The 17656-nt window shown below is 36.0% G+C and overlaps 1 protein-coding gene across 1 annotated transcript in view; it reads right to left on the bottom strand.

The window, feature by feature from the left end:
* Nucleotides 1-10723: 10723 nt before the first annotated feature.
* The window catches only part of stg1 (stargazin-like protein), a 323672-nt gene continuing 316739 nt past the window's right edge, over nucleotides 10724-17656 (bottom strand). The window contains exon 4 of the mRNA XM_074184840.1: nucleotides 10724-11588. Coding sequence (XP_074040941.1) covers nucleotides 10837-11588 — 752 coding nt within the window. The 3' untranslated portion in view covers nucleotides 10724-10836. The remainder of the gene's footprint in view (nucleotides 11589-17656) is intronic.

The following is a 17656-nucleotide window of genomic DNA, read 5'->3' as shown; positions in this document are numbered from 1 at the left end:
TAAATTAACAAACATCCTTGCTGAACAGACCTAGTGGAGGAACTGCAGGGATGAACAGGAATCTTGATGATGACTATATCTGGCCCGATAAATTTGGCAAAGAAAGAAGTTGTATACCGTCAAATCCTGTTTCAATGAAATCGAAACAATCAAGAGACAAAATGAGTGAAGTTTTCACTCTACATTCACAATTAAGCATAGACCGAAAGCATTAGCATTTGAAAATGAGTAAAAGAAAGAAGAATTCGAATTGAATAGCTCAAGTACCACCGATGGAGTAAAAGAAACGAAACAAAGAGTGTATCAATGGATAGAAAACCACCCAGAAGAATGCATATATGAAGAAACAAGAGGTAGCGATGATAGAAAAGAAGCTATCAGTGAAATTAAATTACTTTGTCAAACCATTTCGAATGCCATCAAGACAGTTTCAAATCCGAATGCGAATAATCAAAACAAGTTCTCAATTCGAAATTCTTTTGAAAATGATTTTCCTTGTTATGATGATAATCCACAAGAATGGCATTTGTTTCACAAACACTTCAAAAATATTTGCAGTCTATGTGACTTAAGTGATGGAGAAATTATGCAACAGATAATATGAATTTGGTTATGCAAACCCTTGAATTACGATTTGGGCGACCTGAATTTTTTATCGATGGTCTAATATCCAAAGTAATAGTTCTTCCCTATCTGAAAGATTCAAATTTTGAGAAACTTATACAATTCTCCAGTGAAATAAACAATATGGTTGCAATCATGAAAACTCTCGAATCCCCAGGACATCTTCAGAATCCACAGCTGCTGAAAGACCTGATCATTTGAGGCTGAAATGGGGCGAGAAAATGATTGAAGGAAATGGAAAGTTGGATTTGGAAGATTTTGCCAAATGGGTGGGAGAAGTTGTCTGCTATGTCAGTACTCATTCAGTTTCTGAAAGATTTGATCAAAAATATTTTTCTAAAATGACTGAAAATGTACTTTTCTCCAAAGAGAGCTTTCAAGAGAAAAACTGTTTTTATTGCAACGAAAAAGCTCATGTCCATGATATTTGGAAAACGATGACGTCAATAAACGGAGGAAAATCGTTGCGGAAAACAAACCGTGCTTTTCGTGTTTCAAAAAAAATCATCATAAGTTCAAATGCAGGACAAGGAAACCTTGTGAAGGCTGTAAACTATTCCACCATCGACTACTACACAGAAATATTCCGCAAACGTTTCATTGCCCTAGTGAACGAGACGAAGCAAATCCAGAAACAGTCTATACACTGAGATCCAGCGAGAAAAATATACAGTTGAGAGTACTCACTGTGTTGATACATGGTAAAGAAGGATCAATTGAGGTATTGGCATAATGTGATAAGGCATCGACAGTGACTTTACTTGATGAAAAGATTGCTAAACAACTTGGAATACCCGGCTTCACAGAACCTTTGTGCTTACAATGGACTAATGATGAGAAGTCATGGCAAAATGAATCAATGAAAATTCACCTGAATATATCAAAGAGCGATGACCAGAAAAATATTTTCATAATGAAAGGTATTAGAACAGTAAACAATTTGTCGCTGCCTTCACAAAACGTCAAGATGACAGAAACGTCAAAATTTCCGCATTTGAGAAATATACCAATAAAAGATATTTGCAATGAAAAACCTGTTCTCCTGATTGGACAGGACAACATCGATCTTATCGTTGCTCGGCAGATACAGTGTGGTCCAGAAAATTCTCCTTTGGCAAGTAAATGCAAATTAGGATGGGCTGTTCATGGTGTGACCAATTCTGAAGTTGGAATGTCTGGGGAATCTCATTATACCTTGCATATTTGCGAATCAGATCCAGATGAAAATTTGCAAAAAATGGTAAGAAAGTCATTTTCTACTGAAAGCTTCGGAGTATTGCTCACGCCAGATAGACTGAGTAGAGAAAATGTAAGAGCACTCAAGATCATGCAGCAAAGCATCAAACGATGCGAAGATAGGTAGGAAATCGGTCTGTTGTGGCGAACTGACAATATCGTTATACCTGAAACTGAAATACCAGCATTACAGGGATTAGAATGTATCGAAAAAAAATGTCGATATATTCCAAACTTTGGCAAAGAATACTGTCAGAAACTACGATAATACCTATGAAGAAAAAGAATATATACGAAAACTCACCAGAGAAGAAGCAAAAGTCGAAACTCCACGAACATGTTATATTCCACATTTCGCTGTCGAGAACATAAATAAGAACAAAATTCGTCTTGTATTTGATGCAGCCTCAAAGTCACATGGCGTAAGCTTGAATAACCATCTTCTCGCCGGTACTGATTTGCTACAGTCTTCAGTAGCAATACATTTTAAATTCAGTCGTTTCGGATTTTGTGGAGACATAAAGGAGATATTTCATCAAATAAGAGTACGTGAAGAAGACAGAAATTCACAAAGATTTTTGTGTCAAAATTTGAAATATAACAGGGAACTTGACACCTATGAAATGATGGTTACGACCTTTGGAGTCACCTGTTCACCAGTATGTACCCAATTTGTTTAGAATTAGCCCGCAGAGAAGTTTTTGACAGATCCACGTATACGAGAAGTTATAACGAAGAAATTTCATGTGGATGATTACTTGGATTCTAGGAATTCTGAAGAAGAAGCTGTCCAAACTGTCCAAGCCATTTGTAAGGTGATGAAATCTGGAGGATTAGATGTGGTGAATTGGATGACTAACTCTAGAGTCCTGAAAGAATTCACATCAGAGCCTTCATCTGGAATCAAGCAGATAGATGATCATTCCTCGCTTCACAGAGTTCTTGGTTTATGGTATGAAGACCAATTCTGCTTCAAGGTGAACTTGAAAGACAAAAATTTTGAAAGAAACCCGACAAAAATATTGTTCTCCGCACAATAATGAGTATACATGATCCACTCGGCCTGGTTTCAAGTTTCACGATTGAGTCAAAAATTTTAATGCAAGAGGTCTGGCGTTCTGGAATTGGTTGGGATGAGGGTTGCATGAGAACCATTCAACAATCTGGAAAAAATGGTTGAATGAACTGCCCAAACTCAACGATATCACAATGTTATAGTTTGCTCATTCCAAATGCCTCAAAAATAGAACTTCACACTTTCTGGGACAGCAGTGAGAAAGCGTTCGCAGCAGTTTCTTTTCTACGGGTAATTGGAGGATCTAGAGAGGTAGATGTGTCACTGGTGTCATCAAAAACCCTTGTCAGTTCCAAGATTAGAGCTGCAATCGGCTGTTATGGCAAGCAGACTGGCACATTCAATACAATCGGAATTGGACATACCTATAACCCAATTGTATTTTTGGTCAGACTCCAGATGTGTTTTTTTTGGATCAGGAGAGACGGTAGAAAATTCAAACAATTCTTTTCACATAGAATAGGAGAAATTCAAGAAAAGACTAATGTGGAAGGCTGGAGGTGGGTTCCTACCGACCTGAACCCGGCTGATGAAGGGACTAGACAGCATTTCATAACACGAAAGTAATTGCAGATGTTTGGATGTTTTGGACCCAAATTCTTGCGACTACCCAAAGGAGACTGGCCCAAAGAAGATTTTAATAATAAATCACACCGCTTAAACACAACGGAAATGAAGACAGAATTTGCTATTTGACCATTTCTGAAAAGAAGTACCCTCTTCCTAACATAAAACGTTTATCAAAATGGCTGAGACTTGTGAGGTGAACAGCATGGTATATAAGATTTTTGAAAACTCAAAAATCTATCCAAGTTATTTATATTGTTATACTAATTGATAACACTCTACCGAGGTATGCATGGAAGTTGGGGCGCGTAATTGCAACCTACCCAGATCCTGATAGCAGAGTACGTGCCGTAGATGTGAAAACTTCAAATGCCGAATACGGGCGATCAGTGACAAACATTTGTTCATTGGATCTAGAGGAAAAATAGTTCCTCTATCGGTGGGGAGGATGTTGAAACTTGTTATTCAGATTTTCCAATTATTAAATTTGTTGTTTGTTTTTATATATTTTTGCTCGCCATATGGTTGTTGATGAAAAAGAGAGACTGCCAGAAGTTATTTTGGAAAAGTCATTAAAATTTTGTTAGACTGAAATACAATTTTATTAGCGATTCCTGAAAGGAAAAATAACTAGAGTCTTAACAAAGTTCATTGAAAAGCCAAGACAGAACTGTCGATTCGAATTTTTTGTACCAATTCTTTCATGAACTCACAAGCTGTCGGCCACATGACATTCGTGGAGAATATCGAGCGTTTGTCAAAGATAATCACCAGGTATTTTGCATTCTTCTGTTCATCCATATACTTTCTTCGAATCGTCAATTCTCTGAAGATATTCACGTAAGTGAATTCATTTCTAAAATTTTTTGTCGAATCAAGTCTCATTTTACTCCGCTCTATGTAAGGTACGGCTAACCGATCCAATTATTAGGCCAACTTGGTTACAAAGTGAGCCGAATTCTAAAGAGGCTCGATATGAGAACAGTATTCACAACCAACAACTCACGAACACCTAATGATACAATATCTAATGAGGCACAGAGCTTATACGAAATACCACGTTCCATCTTCTCCAGAATTCACATCGGCCAGATCAACAGAATACTTTTTAACAGAGCTTATGAACATTAGCTTGCTGTCCATGAATCAGATCCAGTCTCATCTCCCTCAAAACGTTATCGTGAAACAGGCCACAAAATCACCTTCGAAAACACCAAAACCATTGCCACCGGAAAAACTCTCAAGGCCAGGATAATTTGCGGAGGTAATGAAACTGAAAAACTTCCCAACTGCCTCAACAAACAAGATGATATTCAGAGATTACTCATTCATGGACATCATTACTGTCACACTATACAACTCACAACATTGCGTCACAGACTCACCTAATGAAAACCAAATACTATAAAATAATGTGAATTAAACAGTCCTCCTCTAAATTCAGGTAAATGTCAATATACCACCTTTTGTAACAAACATACCACTTTTGACCAGAATTATACTATAAACGATGATTCACTCGTAAAAACAGACAGCTACAAGGACTTGGGAGTATTCTTCTATCCACACAAGTATGGCAATCCCTCAACAATATAATTGAAATCATATTAAGGATTTTAATATGACTGATAACCAGTCTGTGCAAAGCTTATTGTTGAATCATATGAAAATAGGAATTTCAACGAGTAATGATCAGATGTATTGCCTAATATGCGCCAAACTAACGGACTATTATAAGACAACAAGTATAGCTGAGGCATCTGTCAATCTAATAGTAACACTGATGATCTTCAAACATAACTCAACCTCTGATGGAAGCACCAAACTCTTACGAAGGTTCGAAAGAGATGAACACTTGAATCTAGCAGACCACTATTATAATCTTCATGCAGTCATTGTTCACTGTATTTCTGGTGATGAATCTGGTCATTATTACAAAGACGTAATATCATATCAGTATCTTGAATTAATTGGAGCATCTGGAGATACCCTATATTTTATTTTATGAAAGAAAGGACACTGGCAGATCAAGATCTTCAGATGATGTGATACTGAAGGTTTTTTCGGGTTTTCCTGCAGCTGAAAAAGCAAATGCACCACTGGAATCAAACAAGTCGCCCCGGATCGCCAATTATTTTTTGTTATTTCATAATTAGTATTACTTTTTTTATATGTTTCCATAATCGAATATTCCTCACTTACAGTTAAAAATAGTTAATATAAAATAGGAAATTAGGTCAAATTAACACACTATGTACGACGGTCAACAAAATCCTACTGAGTACCTACATAGTATCAGATTGTGCAAGACTTTTTTGACAGTAGAAAATGTATATAGTTGAATTATTCCCAGAGAATATAAATTCTGTTATGATAATGATTTCCTCGCCTTTTTTTCAGTTTCAGATTAAAAAATAGTGATGCAGCTATCAAAGACGGTTTAGACGATAATTCCAGAAAAGCTTTATTGTGTATAATGGTAACCCCAGATGGAGACAAGCATATGTGTGAGAAAGTTTCCATGATGTTCGACGACACTGGAAAAAATCAAGTTTCTGTGAATTGACTATTGCATGAAAACAATATTCAGTATGTAATATAACTGAGAAATTCTGTAAATAGTTCAGTTACTCGATTTTCCCGATTTCCAGAATTGATAAATGAATGACTGAATTAAATTAAAAGCTCAACACTAAATCATATTCAAAGCCTACCACTGCTAAAGTTGTTATAACCAAAGATTCGACATAATACTCGGTCTACCGGCGAGTCCTGGGCTCAATAAATTAAACGCTTTTTTTTAAAAATTGGCTTTATTCATCAACTTAATCTCCATCAAGAGCTATACAATCATTCCAGTGCCGCTCTGACTTTCCAATACCACTTTGGTAGAACGATTCATCTTTTGCCTCAAAATAGACCTCAATTTCAGCAATAACATTTCCATTCGAGCAAACTTTCTCACCGGTGAGCATTTTTTGGAGGTCTGCGAACAGCCAGTAGTCGCTGGGAGCCAAATCTGGCGAATACGGAGGATGTTGGAGTAATTCGAAGATCAATTCATCTACTTTTGACATTGTTTTGATCGACTTGTAACACTGTGCGTTGTCTTGATGAAACACTTTTTTTTATTCGCCATATTTATGCGGTCATTTTTTTTGCAATTTTGGCCTTCAAACGCTCCAATAACGCAATATAATATTCAATGTTGATGGTATTTTCCTCCTTAAGATAGTCGAAGACTATTACACCACGTACACCTCAAAATACCGAGGCCATAACCTTTTCAGTCGATTGTTGTGCTTTCGCATGCTTTAGACGAGGTTCACCAATGAGCTCATTCACCAAATTTTTTTCATTTCATTATTTGAAAATTTATACTTCAAATAGTACATCTGCAAAAAATCTGAATTTTCACTCTTTATCTTCCCCTTCAAATTGATAGTTGAATGTGGCATTCACCGAAACGGGGCGTGGTCAAATTTGACGTCACATCAGCCGCCAGTGCTGGCGGATAAGCGAAATACATACGTGTACTGAAGCCGTAGAGAGCAAGTTGTGTGTTGTTTATTGCAGTGTATCAACTGCGTGAATATGTAACACGTGGTGTTTCCAAACCAGTCAGCAAATGAAACAAAATCCGACGATGGCAGCGATTCATAATCTCCAACTACAGGCCCGGTTGCCACCGCTCGGAGCTCATTGCTTGGTGTGACGTCAGGATGTACTGCGGGCGATATCACATTTTCAATTGCTCTTGCTCAGTTGTTAATTGACATGAAAACCGAAAAATTTTGTGGGATACTTGGGAGACGATTTACTTTTATAATATATAATTTTCAATAAATAACTAAATTAGCCTGAACGAGTCCATTACACTCCACTCAAATGGCTATCGTTTTGATTCCGAAGTGGAGTGATGGATCCATGTTTCATCCATTGTCACATATTGATGCAAAAATTATTCCATGTTTAAACATGGCCAAACATTGCTCAGAATCAGTAAGACGTTTAGTGAGTTCGCGCGGCACCCACTTTGAACAGAGCTTTCTCATAGTCAAATTATCATGCAATATAAAGCTCATACGTTTTTTTTGATATATCTTTACAATATCATATAATGTCGCAACTCATTACTCGCTTGGCGATTAACGAGAGGATTTTATTCGCTGTTTCACCCATTCATTCATTCATCCAAAATAATGAAAGAACTTATTAAAAACTTAATTGAATATCTATTGTGAAAGAAACGGAAAAAATACTTTAAATAAACTCATACTCAAATGTTAATGGGGAATATACATTGAAACACCAAAAACTTACATTAAGCTGCCACCCAGCAGGATCGAAGAGAAGGAGATGTGCAGCATTGATGATGATCAATAGATACTCAAATGAAAATCTGAATACTGTCTGTTAATCATCTTGACCTCCCTCAATATTTATAAAGAATTATACGCTGACATTGCGACTTTGATCCGGTCACTGTACTGAGGTGAAATGCACAGCATGCAATCTGTGCCAAGTTTGCGTATTTGGAGATTGTTTATATTCTATATCCTGTGATCAGATCAATTTCGATGCCTAAGAACTTGAAATAATAAAAGATGGAATTCTGAATACTGAGTGTTTTTGTGTTAAAATATTGAAGTGAGGTTGGAAGATCTTCCAATTCATGTATTTAACTAAATGAATCTGAATTATTTCACGATTATTTTCTATATTTGAAAATAACTCAAGCAACTTCACATGTCGATCCTTCAAAAAGCTTTTATGGCTTTTTTATGTTTTCTGGTGTTACTGCCTCATTTGGACGTCCAGTGCATTCTGCATCATCGATGTCTCTACGACCACATATTTATGAACAACTTGGCAACCTCTATAGTGAATTCCAACCTGGGTATAAAACATTCATTTTTGTACAGATATGTGGACTGTGATGTCATGGAATTGAGGAAGTTGAGCAAAAAAACAACCTACTTTGAATAGTTTATTTGCCTATTCAAACGTCACTCTTCAAGGACAACTTACCATCCACTGCCTACTTGTTGATATCCTATTTACAAACGGTGTTGTCACGTTGTTCCCCACTTGGGTTAATATACCCCCTTGGGAAAAATTCAATTAAATTATATTTACAAATACTTGTATATACAATTATTATATATACTTATTTACTATATACAATTTTTGTATTTACATTGCGTTCACTCTGCCTTGTAATTAAATCAACTTTTTGATTTTCCAATACATTTTCAATATATTTTGAATAACTTTTGGAAGATTGATTTTCAAGAAAAATAAAAAACACCTCAATATTAGTGTACAAGGGACATATTTTGACATATTCACATTTGATGTAACTTTTCCTATCGCATCCCCAGAGCATGTCACCATTTATTTTAAATTCATCAATTGTTTTGCATTATCAGATGTTTCATGATGCACAAATTTCAACAAATTAGAATACATTATGGTCTGAAGCTCATAGTTTCTAAGCTGAAAATTATTTTAGTTGAAAACGAGGCACCCTGAATGAAATTCTGTACAATCTGTTGCCTAGGCTTCATAGGAGTTTTTGTGATATATTCTTCAAAAAAGTACAAAAGTTATTCAAGGTGGCTCGTTTTTAAATCAAATAATTTGTAGCTCCCGAACCATAAGCTTCAGACCATATATTTTATACTTTGTTGCTCATCATGGAGCATCTGATAATGCGATAGAATATAGGGTGATCCATTCAAAAAAAATTGGTGACGTGTTCTGGAGGTGCGATAGGAGAAGTAACATCAAATGTGAATATCTAAAGGAATGAACTTTAAATGTTCAAGCCTGTTTCGAATATACCTACACAGTAGGTTGAATGAACAGACACCTAACAGAAAACAACTACTCCCCTGGCTAATACCACGAAGGGCGGTGGATTATATCCGACAGGCGTCAGTGTAGGAATCTTTACAGAAAATTTCCTGCATATGCAATTGGCAATACACTGAAAGAGTCGACCTTCAATTTTGGAACGGGCACACTTGCAGAACGGTTTCGGGTTCATTAGCCACTCATCAGTGCAAAATAGTGGCCATCATCGACCTAAAGTCAATGATATTCCTTAATTGAAAATCGGAATTTTCGGAGTATTTCATTCCTCTTCCTAAGTTGGAGCGAACAACAAAATGTCACTCCATCTAGTGGACGAGGTACTAACCAACTGCATATCCGTATTCGAGACTGGCTTGAACAATTAAAGTTCATTTCTTTAGATTTGTTTACTGCCAGTCTTCAAGCATAGCCCACTGACTAATAAGAAAGTTTTTCTTCCTTATTCAGAGGAATCGGGCAAATTACGGATATGCAGTTGGTTAGTTCCTCGTCCACTAGATGGAGTGACATTTTGTTGTTCGCTCCAACTTAGGAAGAGGAATGAAATACTCTGAAAGAATTCCGATTTCAATTATGGAATATCATTGACTTTAGGTCGATGATGGCCACTATCTTGCACTGATGAGTGGCTAATGCACCCGAAACCGGTCTGCAAGTGTGCACGTTCCAAAATTGAAGGTCGAATCTATCAGTTGTATTTGCCAATTGCATATGCAGGAAATTTTCTGTGAAGATTCCTGCACTGACGCCTGTCGGATATAATCCAACGCCCTTCGTGGTATTAGCCAGGGAGTAGTTGTTTTCTGATAGGCGTCAGTCTATTCAACCTACTGTGTAGGTATATTCGAGACTGGCTTGAACATTTAAAGTTCATTTCTTTAGATTTGTTCACTGCCACTATTCAAGCATAGCCCACCGACTAATAAGAAAAAATATGTCAAAATGTGTCCCCCCTGTATACTATGGTTGATTTGTTTTTTTATTTTTCCTGCAAATCATTTTACCAAAAGTTATTCAGGATGTCTCGTTTTAAATGGAACGCACTGTAGTTCATATTTTTAATTTTCTTCGATCATTCTGAAAAGCATATTCGTGTCGATGGTTGAAGCGCTCGAAAAAATCTGAACAAAACAGTGTCCAATAATTGATGAAGAAATTTCTGCTCTTTCACGCTTAGGACGTACAGAAGAAAATTTACGACATTTTATGTACTCTATCCAGTATCATTTCCAAACTCTGTCTCTCATATGCTGACAGATAGTAATTATTCCTGATTGGGTTGGGTCAATTGGAATTGGGATTCATCGGAAAAAATTAAAAATAATTGAGAAAATTGTTCACACATATGATTTATTGTTTGTATTAAATATAATATTTTTATATTCTGAAAAATTTGTTTTGTACGATAATAACTTTGTTTGACACCACATCTACATTCTCTGCTGGAATATTTATCAAACAGGGGTAGTCTTTCTCAAAGATTCCATTCCGAAAGTTCGTCTTTCTGAAGTTCTAGGATTCATATCAGTAAAACTGGGTGGATCGAATTCGAATGGTACAAATTCATCTTCATACCTAATGGAATAATTTTCATCGAAGAGTTCATCGCTCACTGTGTCTGCTGTTGTGCTCAATGTGTTTTTAGTTATCTCTCTAGACAAAACTTTCAGATTATTCAAATCATCTACACTGAGATATGATGTTATATGAGGGGGAGGCGGCAAGTTATAAAAAATAGATATGTCTCTCAAGGATTTTGATTGAGATATATGCCGATGGATACTACAAGGAACAATATATCTTTTCCTTCTTGCGAAATAGTTTTTCTCATTGAGAAAATTGTTTTTTGTATATAATAATGCACTATTGAAATTGACAGAAGACTCTGGATGACGTTCACATGGAAATAACATTGATGATCCTCTGGTGTCAGAAAAACTACCCTCTGGCAGAGACATACTCGATTTCTTCATATAATCCAACTGTTTTCTTCTCGACTTGTATTGAGTTCTATATATGTATAAGAAAACGCATGATATTCCAGAAAGTTTAGTGAATACAAGTCCGATAAGATAAATGATGAAGGAATAACCATAAATGTATTCGAAGGCTGCAGGTTGAAGTTGTGATTTTGGTCGCAGTTTGCCAGCTACTTCTGATTTGAATACGGCGATATACATGACGAGTCCACAGAGCATAACCAAACCTGCAAAAATATAACGGATCACTGTCAATTTCCAGATTACTGAGAGGAGTCAAATACATATTTCATGGCAAATAATCACAGTAAAATCAAGAAATGCTGCAAAAAACGAAAAAAAATACAAGTCATGGAAACTCTCGATCGTGAGTTAAATTCAAATTTCATCGCGTCATCGAAAGTTTCAAACTGGAGATATGATGATCTGAACATTCCTCCTGTTTTCACTTTCCCTCGGAAAGGAAATATGGGAAACTTCTGAAAAAGAAAGAACGAAGGAGCGAACGAAAGGAAGAAAGAAAGAGAGGAAGGAAAAAAGGAAGAAAGTTATTTTTTTGTAGATGGTGAAGTAGAAAGCCAAAACGATTATTTTCAACTGATCTGCTTTACATAATGTCTCCTTTTCTCTCAAATAAAAATATTCTGTTCATTGACCGAAGCAATTATTGGGGTTTGCTGTATTACCTAACGGTAGAGTCGTTCGGGAGATGATAATAATTCACTCTTACTCCCACATTGCTTTCATCAGATAGATGAACTGATGAAGAAAACACCCACGAACTATAATGGATAATTTCATTAGTTCGGACTTCCATTGTCTAAAATGATATGATTCGAAATCTCTGAAATAACAAATGAAAATTGTAATCCTCTGCCTTGCGGAGCTCGTGCTGTCTTTAAGCCACAGTCTGTTCTACCATTACTTTGGAGAAACCATTCCGTTGAGGATCTCCTTTGATGATACCTAGTTCTTTCTATAGACCTTCCTTCGTATTACAGAGCCCGAAAGCACGGCCTACTAGAGTTTTGACGATACCTCTTTTGGTAGATTGAGGGTTTTTGTGAAAGTAATGGAAGGTCTAACGCCGTTGATGTGATTCAAAAAAGTGTTTAGTTCTGCATTCTCCTGATTCCATATTATGAAGATGTCGTCAAAGTATCTCAACCAGACTCGAGGCTTCTTGTGGGATTTTTCAATTACCAGAGTTTCAAGACACTCTATATACAGGGTGTTTCTTAATCACATGCTAATATTTAAGGAGGTAATTCTTATACCCATTTTAAGGAAAAAAACGTCCTATGGACGTATATCCTAAACGCCTTAACTTTTGAGATACAGGGTGGCAAAGTTTTCAAAAATAATCAGTTTTTTAATAATAACTGAGATAATTTTGTAGACATCTTTGGCATATTTGGTACATATGTTCCATGCCTCAAGGCGCATTTTCTGATGTACAATTTTCTTAATTTTCTCTGCCAGTGGCGTACGTACGAGTTTTGAAATCTATATTTTTGAAAAAAAAAAATACTACGCCACTGCTTTTTCTTGAATTAAAAATTATTTTTAAAATCTCCATACATTTTTGAGCACATTTGATTTACTGGGTTTTCTTTGTCCGACGCATGGTTTTCGCTTAAAAAATTAAAAATCGCTTTACTTAAGGATAAATTCCTTAAAAATCTGATGCGGTATCGTGCATCGACTGATAGCAAACTAAGAGATCAGATTTCTTGCAAAATGATTGAGGATCTTAATGGTATTGGTCTTCACAAAAGGTTGGGATTGTTCTTGTTGTGGTTGTATCATGGGAAATAAAAATCTGGACAAGATTTAAGTAGCTGAATATTTGCAATGGAAGTCCGAACTGATAAAATTCACCATGAACCATTGTCAACCACCTTCTAACAAACTATAATGGGATTGTCCCAAAATTTCATGATTGGAGAAAGGTACATGAACCTGAATATTTCCTAAAAAGTCTATACCTATTTGTTAAAACTGAAAATCATAAAAAGCAGAATATTTCTCAATTTGAAATCGAAAATACAATTTGTACAATATTACTGCAAATCGAAAGCGATATTTTCATAAGGCCTCTTGGAGGAGCGTAAAATCGTCATCTGTACCTGTTTGAGTCGGTTTGAGAATCCACGGACTATACGAACCTATCGAGCTAAATAACAAAATCATGTTATCCTCTTGAGTTCCATATCAAAAATACATGAAAAAATACATATCTACGAAAAACTCCAGTATATCTACGAGACTCGACACAAATGCACAAAAATTTACTATTACCGTCCGAAAACAAAAAAAAAGTACATAGGTATATCTGTCCGTCTGTATATGTTCATTTCTGATTTGCCAATACTCCTTAAGTGAGTTTTCTGAACTGGTTTCATCTTTACGAAAACCATTTCTTATTATCTTCATCGAAATTGTGAGTGTGAGTTTCCATCTGAACACTTGTCATCAATTTTTATAAGTAACAAGGATTATTCAGGTTCATGTACTTTCAACCAATCATGAACTTTTAGGACAAACCCATTATAGTCATATAGTAAGAAAGACTCCATCTTTTGTGAATGATTCAAGGCATTTTGTGGAATTACTAGGGGCAAGACACAGAGCAAGATCATTTGATCAGTTTTGACGTGGAAAGCCTTTACACCAACGTTTCTGTCGAAGAAGCATTTCAAATTATACAGAGGTAATTATCCGAAGACGGGAACCTGAAAGATGGAATGAATTTACCTGCACCAACATCTATATAGAGTGGTTTGAAACTCTGGTCATTGAAGAAGCCCACAAGAAGTCCCCAGTCTGGTTGAGATACATTGACGACACATGAGCATGCAGATCTAAATACTTTTCTGAATCACATCGACAGTGTGAGACCTTCCATCACATTCATAATGGAGAAGGAATTCCAAAACAAATGGCCATTTCCAGGCGTATTGGTGAAGAAGACCGACACTGAGTGGAAAACATATGTATACCAAAAACACACTCACACAGGACAGTATCTGAATCACGAATCCATAAACCCTCATTCTACCAAAAGAAGTATCGTCAAGAGAAGTAGACCGTGCTTTCGGGCTCTGTAATACGAAGGAAGGTCTATAGAAGGAAGTAGACATCATCAACAAAGATTTTCAACGGAATGGTTACTCCAAAGTGATGGTAGAACAGACTTCGGCTGAAAAATAGCAAGAGCTTCACAAGGAAGGAAAGCCGTCACAACCAGTACTTGCACTTCCCTACATCAGAGAATTATCGGAAAGGATAAAAAGAATTGGGTACTACATCTGAACCTGCTCCAGATCCGGAAACACCATCCGTAGCACTCTCATGAAAACTAGGCCACCAAGCGCGGACTGCGATTCCAAGAATTGCATCTACCAGATACCCTGTGAGGGCGGCAAATCCTAAATTGGTGAAACTAAGAGGCCACCGAGAGTCCGCATTGCCGAAAACAAGAAACACACACAGCGAGGAGAAACCAGCAAATGGGACCCGTCATAGAGCGTAGAGATACGTGACGTAAGGAATCCCATGTTGAGGAGAAAAACGGTCAACTCCCGCCAAACGGCCACTCTCGCTAAACCAGTTAAGCGGAGAGAGGGAAGATGGGATAGGTGGAAGCACTCAAAATACCTCCTCCTCTCGGAGAAATGAGTCCAGTCATCACCCGAAAACGCCGTGAAAAAACGGCTTGAAATCCGTCAAATTTTAATTTTCATGTAATTTCAATTTTTTTATTCAATTTTAATTGTTAAATTTTTTGCTTCACTTTCATTTCATTGTAATGTCTTTCCAGGGTTTTTTCACTCAATATAATTGTTATTCTCATCTATTCTTTTTAATTTAAATTTGTTATTTTAAAGATTTCAAATCATATCATTAGACAATGGAAGTCTAAACTAATGAAATTCCCCATTAAAGTTCGTGGGTGTTTTCTTTATCAGTTCATCTATTTGATAAAAGAAATGTGAGAGTAGGAGAGGGTTATTATTATCTCCCGAACGACTCTGCCGTTAGGTAATACAGTAATACCACCATATATAAGTAAACTCAAGTAAATTCACTTCCGTTCGGTCTCTTTGATGTTTCGAGTCGAAATTTTATTTTTTGCTGGCATGTAGCGGGACAGAAGGGTGTAGGCCAAAAGCTATTGTGCACCTCTGCACGAGGTTCGATCAAAAAATATGTGACCATGATCTGACTTCGTCTACGTGCTACGAAAAGCTCCAATAAATATCTCATATGATTGTGAACTGTTTAGGAATTGATAAAAATAAGACAAGGTGGTGAAATAAGCATATATTTCATATAGTAAGATTATACAATTTAGGTCAAAAACGTATGCTAATCTATTTTAAAGGTTTTTCAGAAAGATGAGGTTTTGATTTTTCTAATTCTTGTTTTCAAATGTCTATTGGCAAATTTCAAAGTATAATCAATTCTTACCCTTGTGAAAAGAGAAAATAAATAATCCAAAGGAAAATTATCACAAAGGTGAGAAATGTTGATTTTTGAAAACATTGTTTTGAGCTGGTTGCCTATGCAATCAGTCGCACATAAATTCTTGAAATGATTAAGAAATTATGTCTCTAGATGAATGATAAATTGTAAAAATGAATCTGAATGAATGAATGAGTGAATGAATGAAAATGAATTATATATAAACTTCCATACTTTTTGGCTACTGTATTACTATATGCCTTGAAATGACTACATACTTTTGTTTCAATTGAAGGGGTTATATTTTTAGGAGTGATTAATTTTTAGGAAAGAAAGTTTTTGGCTTTCTACTACTCCATCTTGATACAAAAAAATGAGGGAATCTTCCAAAGAAAGGAAGGAAGTAATCAATTTGAGAATAAGTAACTCTATACATGGATGTGTAGATCATGCAAAGAAGTAACTTTCAAACACAAACTGAAAGAAAGTCCTCCTGAAACAGATACTTCCATATAAACATTGAATTACACGAGAGAGAAAAATAATTTCGAAACAAATACTTCTATATAAACACTGAATTATACAGAAGATACTTTTCGCTACTCAGTTTGTATTTCAATCATTCGTTGTGGAATAAAATCAGATATCACTCACATGAGTTCTACTTTAAATGAATGGTAACAAATTGCACCTACATGGAACACTGTCATCCTCACTGGTATACATCGATGATTCGCCGTAAGACTCTTGCCCTAAGGCTCTTCAGTACCAAATTGGATAACATTATAGAAAATACACACAATTCATTCATGAATAAACGCCTCAGATTCAGTCGGTCGCGCTGTAATTCGGCCGCGCATAAAATTCGAAGTGGGGAATCTTGACCCATATATGGCGGAGAGTGAACTTACTTATGTTTACTTCTATACGGTGGTAATACAGTAATGCAGTAACTAACATTACTGCAATTTCATCCTATAAGGTTATTTTCGAACGAATACAATGAAATGAAATAATCAACAATATTAAACCTTATATACCTATACACCACTGTAGGTAGGAACAGACGGTCCTTAACTTGAATGACTATCTAAATTATGTTTAGCTGTGATAATGTGGGTACGCTAATCTGAAAATCGGCGAGTAGACCAAGTCGATTTGGTCGGTTACATCCGTAATGCTTAAGCTAATGAATTTTTGAGAATTCTGAATAATTGAGTTCCCAACCCTTCCTTGCATAGTGCAACATTTCCGTATCGTTTACATTCTATAACTTGTGGTTGCATTCCAAGGGATGGTTTTTTATCTAGTGTGAAGGACCTTTCATGTTCAGCATACTGTTTTGAGAAATTTTGGCCATTTATATTCGACATAAAAAATGTGACTAGATAACCCAGCATGCCACTTACAAATTGTTTTTTCTGAAAAATTCCGCAACTAAAATATGTTAACGTTACAAATTTCTTGATTTCTGATTGTTCGCTCTGGGGATATATTATTCTGTGCGCAAATTTTAGGCTTCGTTTTCTGACTAGCTTCTGGATTTTGTGTCTGCGTTGTAATCGTGATTATGTCTCATCTGAATAATTATTTTGATTTCCTTACTTAGATTGGTAGCAGATAAAAGTAACAAGAATGCTCTGTAGAACATTTAATTGTAGGCTGCTAATTCATGACTGTCGTGATGAAAAGAATCACTTGGTATTGTAATATATGTATAGCTCGGTTTTCCGAATACATTGAAAGCAAATTTGTTATGATTATGTGTTTGTCAGGTCTGAGAAATTATGTTGTTTCTCTATCTCTGTTTCTCAAAAGAAAGTGTATG

Source organism: Leptinotarsa decemlineata, unplaced genomic scaffold (genome assembly GCF_025532065.1).
Source record: "Leptinotarsa decemlineata unplaced genomic scaffold, Ldec_3_MD MMD2_tig00026358_RagTag_RagTag, whole genome shotgun sequence".
Classification (NCBI taxonomy): Eukaryota; Metazoa; Arthropoda; class Insecta; order Coleoptera; family Chrysomelidae; genus Leptinotarsa; species Leptinotarsa decemlineata.
The sequence above is the reverse complement of the archived record's forward strand: the minus strand, read 5'-3'. Positions and strand labels throughout refer to the sequence as shown.